This window comes from Canis lupus, chromosome 5 (genome assembly GCF_003254725.2).
Source record: "Canis lupus dingo isolate Sandy chromosome 5, ASM325472v2, whole genome shotgun sequence".
NCBI lineage: Eukaryota > Metazoa > Chordata > Mammalia > Carnivora > Canidae > Canis > Canis lupus.
Genome location: NC_064247.1, coordinates 59,040,310 through 59,065,024, shown reverse-complemented (window position 1 = coordinate 59,065,024; position 24,715 = coordinate 59,040,310). Strand labels below are relative to the sequence as shown.

Here is a 24,715-nt window from a genome sequence, read left to right as displayed (position 1 = left end):
CTCAGCACCTGGCTGGCGTGCTCTGCAGAAGGACCCGGCATCTTCAGTCCACAGAAGCCAGGAGGAGACAAGAACACACGTGTGAGCCTGCTTCTTTGTGGGCCCAAGAGCTCTTCGTCACCGCACTCCCTCCACCCAGGCTGGGGGATGGCCAGCCTTCTACCCACGTCCAACTGATAGCCTTGCATCCACAATTTTTTTTTTTTTTTAACTCCTGGAACCAATACCATTGCATCTGGGTTTCCTACTCACAGCAAATCCAATACCGTAATAATCTAGAGGCTGAATTCCTCGTGTTACCATTGTTTATCACTGGCCCCTGGGTGCGGACACTGGTAGAGAAGTCACGTTTGCAGGCCACGTCACCCCAAAACGTGGATGTCCGATGAGCAGGGGACCCAGCAACCCTCTGCCTCTCCCCTGGTCTGCTCCCAACCCCAGCTCAGCGTCTAGGTGCTCTGTGGGCCCGAGTTCCCAAGGAACCACCTTCCTTCTCTCTCATATGTGTTACCACAGAGTCCCTCGGTCAGCACTAGCTCACGTGTCTCCATGAAGGAAGCATAGAAGTGGACATGGGGAGCCCAGGAGGACGGCAGTGAGGGAATGGATCTCACCCAGTCAGGCCACAACCTCATGTCACGGTGACACGACCAGGCACTTTCCAGAAGCCAGTGTGGCCTCTTCTGGGATCCTTGGCCAAAGCTTGGATTCATTGTAAATAAACTCAGTTTTTACTGCCTTCACACAAATCATCTTTTTTTGGAACTGCTTTAAAAAAAAGGGGGGGAAGGGGGAAAAAACGAGCAAGTGCACAGGAGATGAGGAAATTGAAGGAGCGTGAGTAATACACAGGCACCAAGCTGACACGAGGAGGTGGTGAACACACGGTGCCCACTGATCCTGCAGCAGCCGACGGACTGGAAGAGCGTCCTCTCCCGAAACCGGCCACAGAAGGGGAAGTGCAGCAGGCAACCCACAGGACGGGCTGTCCTCACATGGACACGGCGCTGGGAGCCACGGGGGGACCCTCTCACGCTGCAGGTGTCCAGGTCCCAGTGGGAGAGCAGCCCCGATGCTGCTTCGGCAGCAACTTCGCCAAGTGCCTCAGGGATGTCTCACTGATTAATGGAGAAACTTCTCTGTCTACTCTCTCCCATTTTGCTGCCCCGAAGACCTCTGGGGCAGGGTTCTGCTGGCTTTAGCGACACCATCATCCATAGTGGGATTACGCAAGATCCTGGACCTGGCTAGTTCCTCCCTGAACTCCACTTCCCGTGTCTCTTCCCTTCACTGATTTTAATCTGTATCCGCTCCCTGGAACTAACCCTCGCTGTGAGTATAGGGCGAGTCCCTCTAGCAAATCACTGAGCCTGGGGGTGGCACTGGAGACCCCCAAGGGCTGCAGCTGGTGTCAGGACTGGAGGGTCCCGGGACTCCCCAAAGCCTGGAGTGGGTGTCAGAGTGAGGGAATCCCCGGGGACAGCACCCTTGGACTTCGCTGAGGCATGCTCCTGCTGCTCACCCCTGGGGGGTTTGGAAGGAAGACGGTGGCCCAGCAGAGGGAGGTGCAGGCTGTGTGTGCGTCCAGTCCCCTCCACCCAGTCCTGATGCTCTGACACCTGGGCCTCACGGTGAAGGGAGAGCCTTCTCCCGCCTGCAGGAAGATGCCCGAGCCAGGACCCAGGACAACGTCTCCATAGCCACATGGCACCGTGATTCATGCCCTGCGCACAATCTGTGTTTGAAAATGCTGAATGTCGAGAAGGAACAGCAGAAGTACGCAACGAGACAGAAATAGGAGGGCACAGATAAAACGAGGCTTTTGTTTGCATAGAACTTTCTGCCAGAGACCCCAAAATACGGAGGCGGGGAGGTAGAGAAGGGTGGAGGCTGCTCACTCTGCCCTGTCCCTGTGCCATCAGAACAGGAGCCCCGAGAGCCTCCCATGGCACCAGAGCCCCAGGAGTGGGGGCCTGAGACCAGCCGCCAAGAGCCTCTGCCCACTGCTCCAGCAGGCCAGGCCAGGGGCCCCCCAGGTCAGAAAGTGCCCCCTCGCGTCTGACTTGAGTCCTTCCCTCCACTCCCCACACTAACAACTTCCTGCTGACCTCTGACCACACAGCAGGCATTCGCCAACTATTTCTAGAAAGGCTCAGAGGACAAGCGCTTAAGGCTCTGCAGGCTTGGCTGGGGGCTCTGTCACAACCGTCCCATCCTGTCTTTTGTAGCACAAGAGCGGTCATGGACAATATGCAAATGGGCATGCACGACCATGTGCTGATAAAACTTTATTGACAGGTATTAGGCAGCCGTGGGATATGCTCCTGGAACCATAGTTTGCTGACCCCTGCCCTTGAGAAGGGTTACTAACGCCCACAGCTCCCCCTGCATCCTGTCTCCAGAGCCCTCTCCCTGCCCACTGCTCCATCCGTGCTCTAACCCAGCCCCTCGGCCAGTTTGCAATCCCTGGGAACAGGGCAGCCAGATTTAGCAAATAAAAGTACAGGATGCCCAGTTACATTTGCATTTCAGAGAAACAACAGCTTTTTTTTTTTTCCTTAAGTATAATAATATCCCATGCAAAAGTTAGGACACACAACAAAGAAGTATTTGTTGTCTGAAATTAAATAATAACTGGATATACATTAAAATAACTGTGCTTCCCATATTTTATCTGGTAGCCCCCTATCTGGGGGGAAATGCAGTTCAATGCATTCCACAGAGATGTCAAATTTTCTGCTCCTCCCTCAGGAGCAGAGCCTCCCCTGCATCAGTGATTCTGGTAAAGCCTCGATTGGAGCAGGAAAGAGGACTCATGAATCCAAACCGCCAGTGGTGAGTTCACTCTGTCTCTGACGAAGCACAAGGCTGAACCAGAACTCTCACCCTAATTGGTCCACCCGGACACTGCAGGCCACCAGCGAGCCCATCTCCTGGGACAGCTGCCAGCTACATCTGTGTGCACAGCCCACAGAGCAAAGGGGTCTCGGGGACCCCCGCCACACCCCACATCTGGGAGGGAAGGAGTCGGAGAGAAGGCTGGATAGCCAGGGGCATCTCATCAACTAATTTACGTGTACCTGTTGTCTGTTGTGCAGTGACAAATGACCACAAAATTTATGGCTTAGAGCAGCACCCACTCATCAGCTCACAGTCTGTGGGTCAGGGGTCCTCTGCTCGGGGTCACACGACTCCCATCATCAGGGCACTACTGGGCTGCGTCCTCTCCTGGGGACCCTAGGAAAGCTGACTCCTGTCCCTCAGGCTTCAGGACCAAGGTCCTATCTCCTGCCCTTTGAGACACATCACATCCAATCTCCATGCCCCTATCCCTGCATCTCTCCATCCTTTGTCTCTGGGTTTAAGGGAACATGTGGTCACACTGAACCTTCTGCATAATCTGGGATCATCTCCCTAGTTTCAGGTTAGCTGATTAATGATCTTAATTACTGGTGTGTCAGGTGACATATTGAGGGTGTGGCATCACACCACAGTCCTGGCCCAGGAAGGGGGTAGGACCACGTAGTGTTCACAGTGCCCCTCACATCACCTATGGGTTCACAGTGCCCCTCACATCATCCATGGGCAGATGTGACCTCAGCCATGGAAATGGCTCTGGACAGAGCTGGTGTTTGCAGTGAAAAGCCCCCACTCTGGTTTCCAGTTCCCAGCAATGGGTGCTCTGGGGCCTCCCAAGGAGTTTGTGCCGGACATTCTGTTCCCAGACTCCGAGGATGGGAGGTTTACCATCATTTGGCAGGACAGCTGGGTCCCCAGCAGAAACCCACTATATCCCGACAGCACAGGGGCAAAGCTGGTGGAGACAGCCCTCCATCCAGACAAAAGTCCTGGTTGAGTGTGGCCCTTTGAGGCTCCCAGTGGCTTGGCTGTTTCGTCCCTGTTTGCTTCATCCAGAGATCCTTTATGTGATGGGGGCAATGCTGGCAGGCATAAGGTCTGGCTGTGCAAGGCCCGTGTGACCCCCAACTGCTCCCTTTACCTGATGTAACAGTGCACACACCCCACAATGACACCCCATCAAAATCCAACCCTGGAAGACGCCTGGCTGCCTGGCTTCAACATGCACAAAATCACATGATTCACAAGCAGCCCAGAGACCCCTAGACCCACTGTGCCCAACCCCACAAGAACCCTAGGACAGAGGGCGAGGGCGCTGTGAGGACCCCACCAAAGAGGGGAGAACAGGGCTCACGAGAGCATCTCTGCTCTTCCCGGGCACCTGAGCGCAGGTGGGAGGTCTGTGCGACAATGAAGCAGACTCTAACCAGCTTCCCTGTTGAAATGCTGTGTTCCCATTAATTACATTTTCTGGTTACCCAGGGATTCAATTTTGTTCAGTCTCTGGATTTACAAAAGCAGGAAAAATAATGGGCCAATATCTTTTAGATTAGAAGCAGTTAATGAGGCTTCCATGTCATGATGCCATCGTCCTTTGAGGGATGGGGATATGATGGGGCACGGACCAGCGGAGATGCTTGGAGAGGACAGCCGGACCCGTGGCAGGTCCATCCCCCCACTTGCAGACTGCACTCAGGAGGGCGGGCTGTCCCGAGCCTGTGACCCCGCACCTGTTAGATGGGAGACCCGGCTCCATGCTCCTGGCAGGCTCTCGGATAAAGGGGGAGGATGTGTGTACTCTACGCCATACGACCTCGGCCCTGGTCACAGGTGGTTTGCTCTTTCACAAAGACTGTCATCATCATGTCAATATTATGATCACTATCATACTCTGGGCCTCAGTTTCTAAGTGAGCAAAATCGCCCAAGTCTACTCACTGCTGTGAAGACAAACGGAAACAATGCATGGGAAGTGTGATGCACACTTTAAAATGCCAGCAAGTGTTACTACTACCACCGTCTCTACAGAGAAGTAATGATGGGTAAAGTTCAGGACGTTCTCAAATGGTTTCCATGCCAGGACATCCCTTAGAAGGGGCTTTCCAGAAACTTAAATCCCCAACACGGATGAAGTTTGTGGCCATTTTCTTTTGCCTTCCTCCAAAGAGGGAGAGGGCGGAAGAACATTCTGGAAAGCTGTGTTCTGGTTCATTGGGTTTGCTCTCGGTTTCACATGTTTTCCTGAACAGCTGACCCCGCGGGTTCTTGCGACAGGAAACCTCGGAGGCATGAGGCTGGCGGTGACTCCGCTCGGGGACCCGGTGCCAGGGCGGAGGGGCAGCAGCTCCCTGGGAGCTAGCGGCCGCGCAGCAGCGCACTTCTGTGCCAGCAAGATGCTGCTCTCAATGAGAAGTGACAGGCTCAACAAGCCGGGCCGTCACCGGAGAAGCTCCAAGTTCACGGCACGTGGCTGGGTCACAGAGGTCCCACGCTCCTGCGGGGTCTGGGCTGGGATCTGGCTAAAAGGATAAACGTCGGCTCAGGTATTTTCAATAGACCATACAGCTTAGCTTTGAGGTCCAGGAAGAGGGGAAAGCAAAAGTCACCGAGAATAAGATTCATCCCAGGGGCAATTGCTTTAATCCATTCCCAAAATGGCTCATAATCCCTCTTTAGTGTAGAGCTTATAAAAAGTGCCGCTTCTCACCCGAGCCTCCTCCCTGGGGATGTGTTAGGAGTAAAGACAGAACAGCTGCTCCTCGCCGGGCGCTCCAGCGCGGCCCACAGGCAAAGCAGAGGCCCGGCTGCTCGGCGATGGGGCGGGGGGTGGGCCGGCTGTCACCGCGCAGCCACCGGCAGCCACCGGCGCTCGCCAGGCCCCGGGCAGGGTGACCCCCCCGCTCCCCATCCCTCCAGCGAGGAAGCCAGGCTGGGAGGGAGTCCAGGAACCACCCAGGGCCGCACACGAGGTGCAGCTGCGGACAACACACCCCAGAGAACCGGAGACAGACCCCGTGCGCCCACGTTCCCAGCAGCGCTACTCACTCCAGCTGAAAGGCAGAAGCACCCAAATGTCCTCGGTGGACGAGCCGGAAACAAAGCGCGGTCCGCGCAAGCAAGGGAATATACTCAGCCATTCGGAGGACGGGAACATGCACCGCGTGTGGGTGAGCCACCGACAGAAGCCGGGCCCCAGAGGCACGCGCACGGCACGCTTCCGCTGTAGGAACTATCCAGAATAGGTAAACCCAGAGACAAAGAGTAGACCGTGGGGTGCGGACGACAGGGATACCAGGCTTCCTGAGGAAGACGAAAATACTTTGGAACCAGCTAGTGCTGATGGCTACCCCACAACACTGTATACGTACTAAGTGCCACTGATGTGTACACTTTAAAATGATTAATTTCTTTATGTGAATTCCACCTCAATGAAAAAAAAATATAAACTAAAAATATTGGCTGAGTCTGGGTCCCTCCTTTTGGCTTAATCTGGGCCCCTCCTGTTGGCTGAGTCTGAGTCCCTCCTCCTGTTGGCCGAGTCTGAGTCCTTCCTCCTGTTGGCTGAGTCTGGGTCCCTCCTATTGGCTGAGTGTGGGCCCCTCCTTTTGACAGAGTCTGAGTCCCTCCTGTTGGCTGAGTCTAGGTCCCTCCTGTTGGCTGAGTCTGGGTCCCTCCTATTGGCTGAGTGTGGGCCCCTCCTTTTGACAGAGTCTGAGTCCCTCCTGTTGGCTGAGTCTGGGTCCCTCCTTGTTAGCTGAATCTGGGTTCCTCCTTTTGGCTGAATCTCGGCCCCTCATTATGGCTGAGTCTCAGTCCTTCTTCCTGTTGGCTGAGTCTGGGTCCCTCCTATTGGCTGAGTGTGGGCCCCTCCTGTTGACAGAGTCTGAGTCCCTCCTGTTGGCTGAGTCTGGGTCCCTCCTTGTTAGCTGAATCTGGGTTCCTCCTTTTGGCTGAATCTCGGCCCCTTATTATGGCTGAGTCTGAGTCCTTCCTCCTGTTGGCTGAGTCTGGGTCCCTCCTATTGGCTGAGTGTTGGCCCCTCCTGTTGACAGAGTCTGAGTCCCTCCTGTTGGCTGAGTCTGAGTCCCTGTGAAATCCAAATATGCCCCATGGCCACTGGTACATACTCTACCCACCGTGACTCTGGAATTCCTACACAAGACAGGGTCTCAGACTGATAGGAGGGGCTAGGGGAGATGATAGGGGGGAGGGAGGTGTGAAGCCAACCCACCCCGTTGCCTCTCAGGGCTGCCCTGGACTGCTGACTGCCACTGAAAAATAAGTGAGGGACAATAAGGTGCAAGCAGAGCCCAGCAAGAAGGCCCAGCAGTGAAGGCTGCGCTTCAGGTACATCAGCCCTGGACCCAGCCCACCTCCCAGGTGGGGATACCAGACGTCAGGACACACATCACATGCTAAACACAGAAAGGATGTGCCCATGCTCCCCAGGTGTCCCTGCCCAGGACTGCAACGGGACAGCAGGACACCCAGGGGTCTGGTCAGGCTCCTCTGGGAGCCCTTGGGTGCCACTCTGCTGACCTTGCACGGCCTTAGACATACTGCTGAACCATGCAATGCCTCAGTTTACCCACCTGTGAAATAAGGCTAAATGACATTTTCTGATCATGGAGGGCTATTGAGAGATTTTGTTAATTAAGGTTCTGAACTACTGGGCACCTGATGGATGAACAGGGCACAGATTTATCAATTGATGATTTCCAAGTCCACTGACACCCCACACCCACTCTGCCCCACTCTACAACACACAGACATGGACACACACACCTGTGCACACACATATACACACAAGTATATACCTCCACACATATTGCACACACACCACACATGTACACACAGACACACACACACTGACACACATACACCTCCATGTATACAACACACACACACCCCTCCACACACATCCCTATAGGTACCCAGACACAGAAACTGACACATACACACTTCCACCTTCACAGAGACACACACATACACATACTCTACAACACACAGACCCATAGTCACTGACACATACACCCTCCATGCACACCTGCATGTACACACACATGCACACACACAGCTCTCTTCCTAGGCTACTTTAGTTTCACTGCCACACATGTTTGGACCCACAGGTGACAAAAAGATCTGCCACCCTGACCACATTATTTGAGGAGGAAACAAATTCCCCCCAAAGCTCCCCTTTTCTACTGAAAGCTTCCACGTTGACTTGATGGTGCTGCTTGACACCTTGAATCTTGGGGTCCTTTCTCAAAATGCCAGCATGCATTTCAAGGGTGGGCAAGATGGGCTGAGCACAGCCTGAGTATGGGATAGGTTTTTCCCGGGGGGGGGGCAGAGAGAGAGAGGTGGGGTGGTTGGAGCGAGTTGTGCACTGTCCCCATATGGTCTCGAGCCAGCACTTTTCTGAAGAGTAATTTTGAGTGAAAACAGCCGGAGGATGGCCAGGCAGCCACATCTCTGATTGAGGGACCTGGCCAGACTGTCTTCTTATCCTGAGCTCCTCACCACCTGGGGTCTCTCGAGGCCTCTGCGGGGGCTGGCACTGACTGGCCAGGGCAGCAGACTCTGCTTTTGGGGCAGGGGTTTCCACAGATCTACTCACTCCCCTGCTCTCAGTGACTCTCCTCCTCACCTCTCTCCCCAGGATCTGTCTTTCCCTTTACACCTGAGCACACTGGGGCAATGGAGCAGCACCCCTGCCCCCGGCACCTCCTGAGGCTCCCTTGGACAGAAGCCCGAGTCCTGGCTAGCCCTGCTGGCTTGTCCAGGCTCCTCCACACGCACTCCTTCCTCAGCTGTGCAAAACCTACAGCCTGATCCAAATGCACCTGCTCCACCCACGCCTTGCACCTGGATTCCCCCCTAAGCCAGGAGGTGGGAAGTCTTCAGCAAGTCACTAGCTGCTGGGTGCCTCCATGCCCCAAGGAGCACAGACACCAGAAGCACTCGATGAAGAGCAGCCACCCTGCCACTTCTGCCCAGATGCATCTTCCTTCTCATACTTTCTGATGGGAGTTGAGTGTTGCTTCTTCCATGAAGCCTTCCCAATTGCTCCAGGTGGAGCTATATGTTTCTTCCTCTTGGCTCCTGAAATTTCATTTGCACCTCTGCCCTCACTCCCCTTAAAAGTTCCTACAGGGTCAGGATCGGGCTCTCCTGTATCCCCAGCCAGCACAGCACCTGCACACAGTGGGCACACCATCTCTGTCTGCTAAATAGAGGCATCAGAAGGGACTCTTCCTCTGCCCCACCAGGCCCAGAGCCAGCCTAGGCTGCAATCCTGGGGATCACCTGGGTAGCTGGTGCTATAAAACCATAGCTCTGACCTCCCCTGTCACCCTGGACATGAGAACCTAAGGAAGAGAGGCCATCAGAGTGAGCTTGGGGCTCTGGGTTTCTGATCGAGCTTCTGTGAAGAGAATCAAATTATCCTGAAAAATGCTGAGGGAAGAAGGAACCTGGATATGTGGGAGCTAAAAGAGACCTCTGGGGTAGTGGCGGGCAGTAAATTAGCCCAGTGTGGAGCTTTCGCTCAGAGCCTGCACATGCCCCCTGCAAACTGCAAGGTGTAATGCCACAGCATCGGGGGGGACCCAGGCGCCTAATGGGGCCATTCCATCAACGTTTTCTGGGATTTTGAAATGCGGTGTCATAAAAATAAACATGCTTACTCTTGTCTTGCATAATTGGCTCCCTAAAGAATCCTTGCATTCTGAAAGCCACCATGTCCCTCGGCAGGAAGTACAGCTTTTTTCAGCATCTGGGTACAGTCCTGCATTTTCTCTTTACAAAAAAAGAGGGGATGGGGGGAGCGAGAGAAAGCAGACTCCTAGGTGGGCTCTTTCCCTCCTCATTATTATGTTCTCCTTGCCAAGTGCTGGAACACAGTTTTCAGCGGGTCTAGAGGCTGGGGCTTTTGTCACAAGGCTGGCCTTGTGGTTTCAGGAGGCTCATTGCAATAGGCAAGATATAAGGCCCCTGCCTGCCAACTGATTCTGTTTTAGAAAAGTCAGTTTTAGAAAACAGTAGTTGCACGTCAAGCCTATGGGCTGTCCCTGGGCAATTTCTCCACCTTTGCCTAATATGGCTTTTTGCAACAGTTTGGGAGATTGAATCCACAAAAGAAGGTTTATTTCTGATCACAGGTCCAGGAGGCCAGTGATGGGACTCTCACGAAAGGTGAGCTGCATTATCTAGATGCCAGAGCGGTAGTGGAGGTCACCAGATGTTTTCTAGGGAAAGAAAAGCAGTCATGGACTTGACCTGCTCCCTCCCCCAAATCGCCAGTTATTTCCTAGGGCCATCCTTGACTGTATGAGGACAGTGTTCCCAACCCACTCCCAGCAGGAGAGTGTTGTCTGGAGGTTCTGCAGCCAACCGGGTGGCATTCATTCCTTGTGGCTCCCCAGCTGGTCCTCAGGCAGGCCTGACTTCAGGGCTCTGGCCCCCCAACCACATGGACAGACTTCTGTTGTCACATGGGCACTCCTAAACCATCATCTTTCCTACCAGGCTCAGAACACCTGAAGGTCAGGATGTGTCATTTTCATCTCTGTATCTTGGGCCTCAATATGCGTGCTCCACGCTGAGCCAGGCAGGAAGGACCCCACCCCTCCACACTTGGGCTCAAATCCCCAATTTTGCCACCTGCCTGGGCCTGGTGGACATCATGCTCCTTCAATACAACCAACACCCATGCATTGTCTTCTAGACCAGTAAGAGCAGCTCTTACTGCTAGCTGCCTGGGTGTGAGTCCTGGCTCTGTCATTTCCTTGTTGTGTGACTTGGACAAATCACTCAATCTCTCTGAGCCTCCCTGGGGATCAGGACATCATTAAACGTCTACATTACAGCAGGGTCGTAGGGATGAGTTAAGATGCGTCAAGTGTTGGAGCAGTGCCTGGTACGCCATAATCACAAGCGCTCACTAATATAAATTTGCCTCCATCAAGGTGTTCAGCCCATGACCACTCACAAGCCCTGTTGTCCGTCCTTCTGGGGAAGGAGGGAGGGAAGGAGGAAATTTCTCTGACACCCCCATCCCTTGCCCAGCAAGATATGATGAATGGTCTAGAACACTTCCCTCTGGGCCTCAGGAGAACTCAGATCCCTTCTCAACATGGGGCTCAAGGAAGTGACCACCACTCACACTGGTCCCACAGTGGAGGTCTGTCTGGGATGCCCCTGCTTTCGACACCAGCTGCTAAGTTGGCATCTGGGAGCGAAGGCCCTCCAGGGCCAGCACGGCCATTATTCTTGTCCAGGCACATGGGACCCATGCAGGAGGGATGCCAGGAGCCCAGGCTCGGGGACAACTGGCAAATGCACTGTCTCACCACGTAATGGTAAATACTCGTTTCATCTTTTCCTTTCATCAAATCAGGTTCTTCAAAGCTCCCAGATCCCCCTGGAACTGACCCCACCCTGGAACATGCACGTGGCACCTACAATTCAACTTAACCTGTCCTCCAGGGAAGCTTCCTGTAAGCGCTGTCCTGTGCCTATATAGGGACTCGGCACCATCTCTTCCATCTGAAAGGATGCTCTAAAGCCCTCTGCTAAAAGGTACCCCATTGGATGAACTAAACGGGCAGCACTGTCCCTCTGGAAGGAAGCCCATGATGAGATATGCAGCTGCCTCCCTTGGATCCGTGAGCCAGGCCACCCTCACGCAGCAGAAGCCTCAGGGGCTGGGGGACTTGCTGCAGGGCCACCTGCCAGCCCCCTCTGCTCTGGTCCCAGGCCACACTCCGCCCCCTCCTCCTGCCCGGGTGACCACACCCAGGTGAACAGGAGCCCTTCTAATGACTCAGATGTTCCTCTTCATGGTATCTTTGCACCAAGGCAGAACAGAAAGCTTTGTACTGCTCTTTATCTCGCCACGACACAGCACCATAGTGAGACATGGTTGACACTCAATAAATGTTTATCAAATGAAAAATGAACAAATAAACAATGGCTTGTGTGTAGTCAGCTCTTCTTTTAGGGCAAAGGGAAGAAGCAAATCCAAAACCAGAGGTGGAATCCTGGACCCCTGCCCCGTGCATTTCTACCAACTTGGTGATATAAGGGGCTCCTTGAAGCTCCTCGAAGCCTTTCCGTCTATGGCCACGGAGGACATGGGTTCCAAGAGAAATGAAAGCGGTGTTCACAGCTGCATTATGTGCATGAACCACAAAGCAGAAGGAAGCCAAGTGCCCATTAACCAGCAAATGGACAAACCAACTATGGTACATCCAAAAATGCAGTGCCCCTCAGAAATAATGCAGAGGACAGAGAAGTGCACTACAACGTAGAGAGACCCCAAGGACGAAGGCGCAGTGAAGAAAGCTACCCAAACCAATGGAGTGTTGCCTGGTTCTGCCTTCAGGGAGTGCCCAGAACTGGCAAATCTACAGAGATACACGTCAGGCCAGCGGTTGCGTGTGACTGAGGGTAGAAATGGGGGTTATCTGGAAATAGCAGGGATCTTTGCAGGACAGCGAAAATGTCTGCACACATGGCACATTTGCTAAAATCACTGGGTCGTACATTTAACATGGGTGAATGTCGCAGAATATAAATTATAATCCAGAAGTAAGCATGCATGTGCACACACACACGGCAGACAATCCCGCTACCCAGACCTGTGTCACACTAACCCAACTTTGTCGATGGGCTCATTCATTAACTTCCGCGGTATGATTTCACACGAGCTCTCAGGAGGGGTCTCCGTGGATTTGGTGACACATTTATTTTTAATTATTAAGTAGACTGAATAACAGTATCTGTGTCACAGACGTGTTTTCACCCCTTCATGACATTTCATCAGTTCTTGGCCACAAAATGATCTCTCAGTTAGACTATAAAACTTGCACCCAAAACTCTGGTTGCCATTAGGACCTGTTATTCCAGCATCTGCTGGACACAAGGACAGCGGATCCTCAGAGTGCTGGCCTGACATCGCAGCAAGCAGGTCCTTCTAGGTTTGTTGTTTTTTGTTTGTTTGTTTTGTTTGTCCCAAGAGGGCAATGTGAAACTTAACCAAAGGAGTAAGAAGGAGATTTTGTATAAAACACTGGAGCCACAAAGAGCCATGGGAGGAGCACAAGTGGACCTGGGAGTCCCTGAAACCTGGGTCGAAATCTCAGCTCTCCCACTGGCTAGCTCTGTGACCTTGGGCAAGTCACTAAACCTCTCTGAGCTTCCATCTCCAACTTTGTAAGATAAAAGCAACAATGCCCATGCCACAGAGCCATCACGGGGATCCTGAAGACTGAGAGGATGTAGCCTGGCTAGGTCATCAGCACAAAGCCTGGGTTATGAGAAGGTAGGGAACTACGGTGGCCCAGCACCTCCCAGTTGGACCTGAAAGGACAGAAAGACAGCGGGTCTAGTCCGGGTGTCTCAGAAGCTCACAGTCAAATCCAACGTAGAGCCTCCCACTGCATTAACTGACATCATTCAACAAATGTTTACAGAGTGCGTGTGCTCATGTGCACGCATGCACACATGTACACACACACGCATATGTGCACACACACAATACACTGCAATTGTTTTACCATAAAGACCAAAATAAAATGAAAACAGCAAAGCCACAAACTAATGCTCTGCCTTCAAGAACTGGAGGCTCATGTCTTACTCGTCTAGAAACAAGAAACCAACTGTTCCTGCATTTGACTTAAAATCTTCGGAGCATGGTCTTGAAGCCACCCTACGCACCGGGGTAGGAAAGTGGGACTGTCCCCAAAAAGGTTGCTCTATTTTCAGAGCTGACCTGATTTATACAAGAATCTGGACAGCTCTTCTTATCCAATAAATATGCACCAGGTCATTTATTGCTGTCACTGATGATGGATCTGGTAACATGAGCAACACCGTTCATAGGCTGCTGTATTTTCTTAAAAATGTGGCAGGACCACAACATAGCAAATTCCATAATGTTTTTACCCCTTTCCCCATTTCCACAGTGCCCGACTGTCATTAAATCCAAAAACACGGTGCCTGAAAGGTATACACACAAACCCAACACTCTGATGCTTATCTTGGCAGATAAGTAGAGGCTCTTTGGTTTTTAATTAAATTTTTATTTTGAGTTAATTGTAGATTCACGAGCACTGTAATATATAACAGAGAGAACCTGCCCTGTTTACGGGGTTCCCCCAGCAGTCACATCCTACAAAATTAGGGTACAATAATATAAGCAGGATATTGGCATCGATGCAATCAAGACAGAAAGCATCCCCATCACCACCAAGATCCCTCGCGTGGCCCATATCATCTCCTCTCGTACTCCCTGCTCCCTCTCTCACTCCTAGCAATGACTACCCTGTTCATTTCTGTAATTTCACTGTTTGAAGCATGCTATGGAGACATCATGTAGCACACAACCTTCCAGATCGGCTTTTTCATTTAGTATCACTCTCCAGATATTCATACAGGTTGTTGGGTGTATCAATGGTCCTTTCATTGCTATGCCTGGGCACGATTCCACGGTGTGAAGGGCATCTGGGTAGTTTCCAATTTGAGACTATGACAAATAAAGCTGCCATAAAACAGGTGTGCAGATTTTGGGTGAACATGTCTGCATTTCTCTGGCATAAATGCCCCGGAGTGAAAAGCTCAACTGCATGGTCACATTTTACCTTCCCACCAGCAACAACATGCAAGAGACCCAGGTTCTCCACATCCTTGTCAGCACTTGGTGTTGTCAGTATTGTTCATTTTAGCCGCTCTCATAGATGAGCAGTGATGTCTGTGCTTTTAATCTGCATTTCTCTAATTAGTAACGATGTCGAACATCTCTCCATGTACTTTCTGACTACCTGACTACCCTCTTCGCTGAAATGTCCCTTCATGGTTTCACCTGTTTCTAATTGGATTGTGTTTTGAGAGGTATTTGTCTTATGGATACTAGATCTGTTTCAGGTATATGGTTTGCAAATATGCTCTCCCACTCTGTAGTGTCTTTTTCACCCTTTTGGATGAGACTTTCAGAGAGAAAATTATAAAATCTTATAATTTTATAAAATACATAATTATATAAAATATATAATTTTATAAAATCTTAATTTATCATTTTTTCCCTTTTATGGATCGTGCTTTCGGTGGCAAGTCAAAGAGCTCTCAGCTGAGTCCCACATCTTGAATAACTTCATTTTTTTTCTTTTTCTAAAGCCTTCCTAGTTTTACATTTTACATGTAATTATGTGACCAATTTCGAGTTAATTTTGTATTAGGTACAAGACTTAACACTGAGATTCTTGTTTGTTTGCTTGCTCTTGGCTATGAATGTCCCATTGTTCCAGCACAATTTGTTGAAAAGGCTACCCTTTCTCCACTGAATTAACACCTTTAACCAAAATCAGCTGGGCATATTTGTGGGAGTCCGCCTGTAGATTCTCTGCTCTGTGTCGTTGATAATCTATCCCTCCATCAATGTGACACAGTCTTGATATGACAACTACATAATAAGTCTGGTCATCAGACTGATGCCTCTCATTTTATTATCTTATCAAAACTGTTTTAGGGAGTCCCTGGGGGAGGGCTCCGGGGTTGGGTCTCTGCCTTTGGCTCAGGTCGTGATCCCAGAGTCCTGGGATGGAGTGTCACATCAGGCTCCCTGCGGGGAGCCTGCTTCTCCCTCTGCCTATGTCTCTGCCCCCACCATGAATAAATAAATAAAATATTTATGAAACAAAAGACTATTTTAGTATTTCTAGGTCCTTTATTTTAGAATAATCTTACCTGTGCAAATATTTTGCTGGGATATTGATAAAAATTATGTTAACCTCCTATATCAGTTTGAGAAGTGACTTCCTTCCTTAAGTATTCCCGTCCATGAATATGGTATGACTTTCCATCACTTAGACCTCCTTTCATCTCCTCCATCCGCACCCTGTTGCTCTGAGCATGTGAGTCATCAGCATAACACGACTTGTTAGGTTTACATTGAAATATTTCATTTTGGGGGTGATTGTTAATGGCACTGCATTTTTTATTTCAGTGTCCACATGTTCATTACTAACAGAGAAAGATACAGTTCTTATTTATACATTTATTGTATCCTCCAACCTACCTGAACTCATTCATTAGTTCGGGAGTTTTTTATTTTTTTTAATGGATTATATGAGATTTTCTATGTCGACAATCATCTGCAAATAAGGACAGTTCTATTTCTTCCCTTTTGTATGTCTTTTATTGCTTTTTCTTCCTCTGTCACACTGGCTAGGACTTCCAGCACTATGCTGAATCAGAGTGAGGAGAGGAAACACCCCCAGCTTGTTCCTCATCTCAAGGGGAAAAGCTTCCAGTTTCTCAGCACTAAGCGTGAACTTAGTTGTAGGCTTTTGTATATGTTCTTTATCAAGCTGAAGAAGTGCCCCTCTATTTCCTGACTTTCTGACATGCCTTCTCGTGGATAGGTTTGAATTTATCAAATGCAGAGGATCCTATGACATTCTTTAGCCTTTCATTTGATAGATTACCATGATTGATCCTCAAATACAGAACCATTCCGACATCCACGGAGCAAACCTCACTTGGCCACGATATAAGCTTTTTTTTTATATTTTTATATATTGTTGAATTTTGTGTGCTAATATTTTGCTAAAGATTTTTTTTTTTTTTTTGTCAGCAGCCAAGTTCTGATGCGGCGTGTTCCATCATTTCTTATTTAGACTCTCAATTGTGTGAACACAGCAAGTTTCCTTCTGCAGGAGGAGTTTTGTTTTAAAAACTGTTCTTTTCACCTGGAGTTGGAGCTCCTGATCTAAGTGCTTTGGTACCCACCGGTCCTCAAAATGCCCAACACACACATAGGCACACACACAGGCACACACGCACACATGCATGCGCACATACACACACATACACACCCCCATATCTGCAAGAATATTTGTAAGTGTCTTCATTGGAACCAGACATTGGCAATTCACCATCTCTCCTCCTCCCACGAGCCCGGGGTGGCACAGACTCTCAGCATCGTGTCGGTGCTAAGTGCTGAGTGCAGGGCAGAGGATGAAGGCCCGGTCCTCAGTACAGGTCTGGTGCATGTGCATTGCCAGAGAAGCCACTGGGACGTCTGTCACCCCAGGGTATGTTGCTTGGTTCCAGCAGGGTGCTGGCTCCAGGGCACACTGGGACAGAACCCTAGAACCATCCCTCTAGGAGGTCAGCTCTCCCATCTGGAAGGTGGCCTGGCTTCTGTCTTATTCTTCATTTGCTGATCTTACCCCTCCACTGACTGTCCCCCGGCCTCCAAGACTCTGTTATAAATGAGCAGGCTTTGTCACTCCGTGCAACAACCCAGGGTGGGAGCTCCTGAAGAGCACCATGCTCACTGGCCGGCTCTCTCTCACTTGAGATCTCCGACCCCTTCAGCTGCTGCCCCAACCCTGGCTCGACGTCCTCCCCCCAGCACTGGCACAGCCAGGCCCAGATCTGGCACTCCGCAGATGTCCACTGTCAAATGGGGAGGAATGCCAGCCAGCCTGGCCCTTCTCGGGGCTCATACCTACGAGAACCAGTGCCCAAGCTAGACATGGGTGGGGCAGCGGGGGTTGGCAGGCTCTAAAACATTTACTTTTCTCATGTCTGTGCTTCCCCAGGAAACTGTCCAATATGACAATCGGCAGCCCCATGAGGCTACCAAGCACCTTAAAGGTGGCTCATGTTACATTTCTATTGGATAGTGCTGGTCTCCCCGATGCTAACAGTATCTTTATCCTCACACATATTCTAGAGCAGAAACCCACTCACTTCTGGATCTGCACGGCACCTGCTCACGGTCAGCCACCCACCCCAGGCATACAAGGATTGAGCAGTGAGTGAAAAGTGTGGATGAAATGAATGAAATCAGAGATCAGAGCATCTTCTCTATGTTACAAAGACATCTAAAGTGGATGTGTGTGATTAACTAGAGTCGCCATGCTGTGCCTGACACCCCCAGGACTTATTTATTTTATAACTGCAAGTCTGTTCCTTTTGATCCCCTTCACCTCTTTTGCCCACGCCCTCACCCCCATCCCAGCACCCACCAGTCTGCTGCCTGCTTTGCATATCTGAAAGTTGCTAAGAGAGCAGATCTTTTAAGATTTTATTTATTTATTTATTCATGAGAGACACATGCATAGAGGCAGAGACATAGGTAGAGGGAGAAGCAGGCTCTCTGTGGGGGGCCCGATATGGGACTTGATTCCAGGACCCCGGGATCAGGACCTGAGCCCAATCCAAGGCAGACACTCAACCACTGAGCCACCCAGGAATCCCTACGAGAGCAGACCTTAAAAATTCCTATCACAAGAAAAAAAAAAAAAAACATTCTGTAACTGTGTGATGGGATGGATGCTAACTAGACTCACCACGGCCATCATCTCACGATATACAAATACTGAATCCCTATGCTACACACTTGAATCTAATATAATGTCATAGGTCAATTCTACCTCAACGTTCATAAAAAGGCAGACATGTTTTATCGGAGTCCAGTGCAAATTCTGTAGCTCACATTCAGGACAGGAGCCAAAGTGCCAGAGGCTTGTACACATCACTGCCTGTCCTCAGGACCTACCAACCTACCTACCTGCCCACCTGTGGACTCACATACTGACCAGAACCTTCTTTTTCAGCCAAGCTCTGTCTCGATTTAACATTCCCTAGTCCCCAGTAGGGGTATGAACTGTCCCAGTCCCTGAGAAAGCCAAAGGGAAGGGAAGACTCAGTGCAGTTGTAAGGCTAATAGCTTGCATTTGGCCCCAAGCCCACCCTCACCCCGTATCTCCTTCTCTGGTGATGCCTTTTCCCCTCAATCCCATTGGCATACCTGTGCTACCACCCTTCATGTTCTCCTCCCATCTATACCCATTCTTCCTCCCAGACACTTAAAAATCAGATATTTTCACTCCTACTGAACTGTTAATAACTGAAAGAGCTCAATAGGACTGTTTTTGCTAGACATGTCTGCATTCCAATGCAACAGAATCTTACAGCAAAGTAAAGAATCTCTAATGGTGGAACCCTGAGCCTCAGTAAGTCAGGTGGAAGAAGTAGTCTATCTATTTGGGGCAGGACAGGGCCTAAACACACAGTGGACCTGGCTGCAAATTCTTTTCCTAAGCTTCAGTGTGGAGTTAAGGACGAGTAACCACAGGGCGAGACTAGATGAAGCCAGGGCACTCAGCCAGGCAGACACATTTACTCATGCACACACATCTCCTGAGCACTTACTGTGTGCCACACACTCCTCTCACGAGCTCCTGAAGAATAAGACTCAGTCCTTGCCCTCATGAGCCCATACTGCAGAGACCAGGACTCCTCTTTGGTGTAACACGGGTTTCCGGTGGACACACCCACCCCATCAGTCTCTACTGAGACTACAAGGTCCAGATGCTGCCCTTTCCAGGGGCCCCTGAGGCTGTCACAGGCCCAAGCATGGATTCCCTGGGGAGGGCAGGCGACCAGGCTTCAGCAGCCACATGGCCCAGGCAAGTGCCCACACGGGACTGGAAATGGTGGGAGGGCAGAGCCACAGCAGGCCCTGCCACGCCAGCCCTCCTTGGCTGGCCACCCAAGAGAAAGTGCAACAAATGGCAGACGTCCCAGTGAGTGGACAGAGTAAGCACAGTGAATGGCAGGCTGTAAGGCTAAGGCACAGATGGGACCAGCATGGCTGCCACCAACCTTTTCTTGGAGGGGTGGGGGGCGGGGATGAAGAAATAAAGTGGCACCCTTCTGCAGAGCACATGCAGGGGATGGAAATGCAAATACGAGCCCCAGCTCCTCCCCGCCAACACCAGGTCCCCTTAGTCTAGCCGCAGGACCCTGGCCTCTGCCAACATGCGACTCTCAACGTGCTGCCCCTGCCCTGGGCTCTCTTTCAGCCACGTCGGAGATACTGATAATGCTGAAGACCCCCACAGAGGAATGCTGGGTTTCTGAATTGTCACTGTCCCTGCGGCCTTTGCCAAAGAGAAGAGGAGGCCCAGCACAGCTCCCCAGGTCACTTCTCTGCACCTGCCAGGTGCCCCAATTAACTCAGCCCGTGCAGAGGTTGCTGGGAGATACCTAGGCAGCTGCCCCCACCCCAGCAGCAGAAGGGAATGAATCCCACACCATCTTCTGGAAGGGGCTTCGGGGACTCGGCATTGAAGAAATATCCTACACTTTCTCGTTGATTGCCGGAGTACAGGGTGCCCCAGTGAGGGGGCTGGAGCAGCCAGGTCTCCTCCAGACAGCCAGATCTGCTCCAGCGCCGATGTGCTCAGAGAGCTCAGACAGCGGGGGTACCCCACACCAGGGCCCCCGAAGCTCTGACACGGGCACGCGGCAGCCTCTGACTTTCTATTACCTGAGAGTTCATCTGAGTTATGTAACTGCCACTCCCCACTCGGCAGCCTTATGACTCACCGACTCCTGTGAATTCCTGGAAGGGGGTCTCAGAGAAAGGATGCCAGTGGGCCCCATGGCCTGTCTGTTCCAGCTCCAGTGAGCCCGGCTCCTACTCCCCCTCGAGTCTGACTGGCATCGGGCAAGAGGAACCCTCTCGAGCCAGACTTCAAACATGAAAATCTAGATCAAGGATATATTTGGCTTTCCAAGCTAATCTTTACATCCAATTTGGTCTCTACTGACTTGTAGCCCTTTGAAGAAAACTTGGCAACCACGCATATGGAAAGCAGATGACTCTTACGTAACCCCAGACAGGAGCCCCTGGGCTCTGGAAGGCTGGGCAGTCACGGGTGGGTCGGGGTTTGCTGTTTACCCACTTCATCGTGACCTAGGGGGCAGCTTTTATCCACACAGCTGGGCAGCAGAGTTTTCCCACTAGAGGCCCAGGGAAATAAAGGCGTCAGCGAGCACACCCAGCCCCTTCGTGCCAGATATCTTGATAGTGCCCGGGGCCAGTGGGCTGGGGGGTGCGGAGGCCAGGCGGGGCTGCCACCACTCCCACTGACACCTGAACAACCCCAGCTAAGAGGATGCAGGATGCGGTGGGGATGTGGGCTCTTCCCCCTCTGGAAGTACAGAGACAGACATCTCAGGGAGGCATGGAGCTGTCTCGGCTCGGAGCTGGCTTGCCCAGCTCCCTACTTATCACCCTCGTGGACGCACAGAAGGAAAGGAAGCAGGTGATTACAATAAATCAGCAGAAGGGACAGACTAGGAGGAGCCTGCCGGCCCCTCCTCCTCCATGTGGATGCTGGATCCCCAGGGTGGGCGTGGCATGAGGGGAGGGGGACGCACCCCAGTGGTGAAAAGGTTTGAGCTGCGTCTCAGAATGGCCATTTATTTCAGCATCACTCTCCCTGATGAGCATCCCAGCCGCTGACACTCGGTGGATTCCGGCTGCAATCAATTTGGTAGCAGCAGCTGGAAATGGGCACGAGCCAGGATTCACCAGGAGGGCCATGTCTGTGGACAGAGCGTCTGACTCCGTCCGTCCTCTTAAAGCCTCTGCACAGCCCCAGCTCCTGGACTTTAGAGGCGGGGAGGGAGAGAGGCCACCCGCTGGGTCCATATGGTGAGGCCCAAGCATGGTACCGCGTGCACGGCCAGAGCTCGGGGGACTCGCAAAGCACCCTACAAGAGGAGAGAGCCACAGCACTCTGCTACACACCCACCCCCACGCAGACACGCACACCCAGGGCCCTGGGGCGGGAGAACCTGCAGAGCAGCCCCGAGGAGCACGGCCCGGGAAGAAGCCGTGACGGTGGCTGGCCGAGGCCCGCCCGAGGACACCTAGCAAATGCCTCGCAAGCTCCCAGCCCCTGACAAAGCTGCAGCGCTGTGGGCTGCAGCCCCAGAGGCCACTCACCACGAGGACGAGGCAGCCAAACTCGTTGCTGCGTGCTGAGTAAGCACCCCTCCACGCTGGGCTCGGTGCTCATTTATGTCTGAGCTCCAGAGCAGCTGGTCAAGCTCCTGGCTGCCTTCAAGAGATACCTTTATCCGTGCTCAGTGCTTTGATACAACTACCGCCAAAAAGGCACGAAAACAGCTCACTAAGACTCAATCTGTTTCTGCCTCGTGAGAAGAAAAGGCTCCATGCACAGCTCCGGTCAAACGCAGAAGCAGAAAAACCAAGCCCAGACTTCATCTCAGGAGCCTGGGCACAGAGCTTCGGACTCAGGTGATGCCCAGGCTGCCCCCTCTCACCTGGGCTCCGGGTCAGGAACTGCCTGACACAACCAGGTTGGAAGCCTGGCAGCAAGATGCCCAGTGCTCACCTGGAGGGCCAGGTGAGCTTGTAAGCAAAGGTGACAGGTTTTCATCGAGGAAGAAGTGCATATCCAGGTCTCGAGTAAGCAGTCCTGGCTTTGTTACTGTTATTACTACCCTTGCCTGGTGTGATGGGGAAACGACACTGACCCTCCTGGCAAGGCACCTCTGTTGGCCAGGGGATGGCTCTCCCAGACATGACAGAGCTCTCTCCTGTCAGTCTCCTAGATGGGTGACAGCTCGTCCTTAGAGGCACACTTACAGAAAATCTCTTGTGCTAACACAGAAGGAAAAAAAAAAACCCACAAAAGGTCAAACTTCAAAATCACCAACAGAACTATTTCCTACAGCAAAATCCCAAGGAGATCTCACTTGGGGATGCTTTAGAGGAACTGTTTTAGTGAATTTTGAGCCAGCACAGAGGTTTCCTTCCATGGTATTTACTCTTCTCTCCCCCTTATCAAAATGTACTAATCTTTCAATCTAGCAACTTAGTAATAATGGAAAAAAAAAAAAAAAGAAAAGCACACATAACTTCCCAGCAGTCAGTCAGCAGCCAAGCGGCCAGAAAGTGGCTCAGGAAGCATCTGGGAGCCAGAGGGGCCCCCAGAGCCAAGGCTGGGGCCCGGGTTGGGGGGTCGTTCCTGAGGCCCTGCGGGGCTGGCTGAGACTTGAGAGGCGGATGGCAGGGCACCTGCAGGGGTCACCAGGCACGGCTGCCCCGCTCCATTTTGTCCGTGTCCCTGAACAGGGAGCCTAAACGTTATCTAGTCCAAGCACACGGTATTGATTCAGGCCAGCCAGTACCCAACAGGATCCGCTTCGCCATTAACCCTTTAAAGCCCACACTGGCAAACAAGACCAGCCACCAGGAGAAGGAATGCCGCTTTCCAGAAAAAGGCGGATAATAACATCTGACAATTTTCGCTAGATGTTTTAAAAGCAGTCTTTCCCCCGGGGTGGGGGTGGTCTCGTAAACCAAGGGTAGCTAGAGAAGGCTCGAGGCGCTCCGACCTCTCCCGATTTCTCAAAATCAGGACGCGCACTCGATCCTCCCTCGGGCTCGCTCCCCCCAGCTCCGATGGGGCGACGGTGGGGGCGGCTCGGGCGGCCTTTCCTCCCCAGCGCGGGAGCGCAGTGCATCCCAGTGGACAAACTCGAGAACCGCACCGCTTTCTCCGCCTCCGCCTCTGTCGTCCCCTGCTTTGGGTTGCAACCCGGGACCCAAAACGCGCACCAGCTCCGAGAAGCCCCCCGGCAGGCCGGCGGGCGACGGTGCGGAGGCAGCCGCCCGGCCAAGGAGACGCCAGTGCCCTCCCGGGCCCCAGGCCGCCCGCCCGCCGCCCGGCCCCAAAGCCGACTTCCACAGCAAGCGGGCAAAGTTTGCGGAGAAGGGTCTTCACGCGTACCCCTGCCGCGAGTCCCGGGCGCGACCTCCGGGGTCCAGGGGCCCTGGAGCCCCGACCGCGACGAGCCCCGGGGCGTCCCCGCGGGCGTCTGCGCGTGTGGGTGGGTGGGGGGTGCCCGCCCGCGCTCCCCCGAGCCCCAGCGTCGCTCGCCCCAGCTGCCCGCCAGCTGTGCGCGCCCGTCGGGCCCGGAGGTCACCGGCAAACAGCTGGATCGGCAGCTGGGCGCCCAGGCGGCCCCTGCTCAGCCCCGGGGGCCCGGGGAAGGGGAAGAGAGGGCGGAGTGGCTGTTGGGTTTTGGTTTCCTCCAACTCCTCCTGCCAGGCTCTCTCTCCGGGAGCCGGGAGCGGGGAGCGGGGAGCCGGGAGCCGGGAGCCGGGAGCCAGAAGCCGGGGGAGCTCTAGCTTTCTCCGGCAGCCCTGGCCCCCGCCCCGGGTCCACGGCTCGGCGGGCCCCGGGGAGGAGGCGCGCCGGGGCGGCAGGCCAGGACACTGCGCTGCTGGCGCCTGGAGCCGCGGGCTCGCCCCGGCCAGCCCGGCTGCGCGGGGAGCTGGGGCGCGCGCCCCTGGCCGGACCCGGACGCACGCAGCCGGGAGAGCCGGCCGCTCCCTGCGGGGTCGCGGAGCTCTGAGCTCGGGGCTGGCACCGCGGCCGGGCTCCCGGGACCCCCTCCGGCAGCCGGCGGGGAGCGGGGAGGGGGGTCCCCTTGTTTGCAACGCCGACAAGAGCGCTGCTCCAGCCCAGCCCGGCACCCACGCACCCACGCACCCACACGCACCCCGGCGCTGGCCGGGTGGCTCACCTGAGTCCTAAAAGCTGTTGAATCCACATGGTCACGTTTCGGGGAGCGGAGCCTCAGACCTTGCTCGCCCCGGCCATCTGCGCGGCGCCCGCGCCCGCGCCCGCTCGCTTCCGTCCCGCGGCGCCGGTCTCCGGCTCTCCGTCCGCCGCCGCCCGCCGCCCGCCGCCCGCCGCCCGCCGGCCGCGGGGCGCAGAGCGAGTCAGAGCGCGGCCGCGCGGGGCTCCATGCCGGCCGGCGCGCCGCCGCCGTTGGGGCGCATGGCTCAGGCGGGGCGGCCCGCGGGGGCGCACATCCTCCAGCCGGGGCGCGGGGCTCGCCGCCCCTCCGGGGGCGAGCGGGCGAAGGCGGCAGCGAGGCGGGGGCGCCCACGGCCGGCCCGGGCGGGGCGCGCTCCGGCGCTGCGGCCGCGCGGGGAGAGGCGGCGGAGACGC

The 24,715-nt window shown here is 53.4% G+C and overlaps 1 protein-coding gene across 1 annotated transcript in view; it reads right to left on the bottom strand.

Annotated features, from left to right (window-relative positions):
- Positions 1 to 24,438, bottom strand: part of AJAP1 (adherens junctions associated protein 1) — a 123,129-nt gene extending 98,691 nt beyond the window's left edge. The window contains exon 1 of the mRNA XM_035716522.2: positions 24,285 to 24,438. Coding sequence (XP_035572415.2) covers positions 24,285 to 24,313 — 29 coding nt within the window. The 5' untranslated portion in view covers positions 24,314 to 24,438. The remainder of the gene's footprint in view (positions 1 to 24,284) is intronic.
- Positions 24,439 to 24,715: the final 277 nt, after the last annotated feature.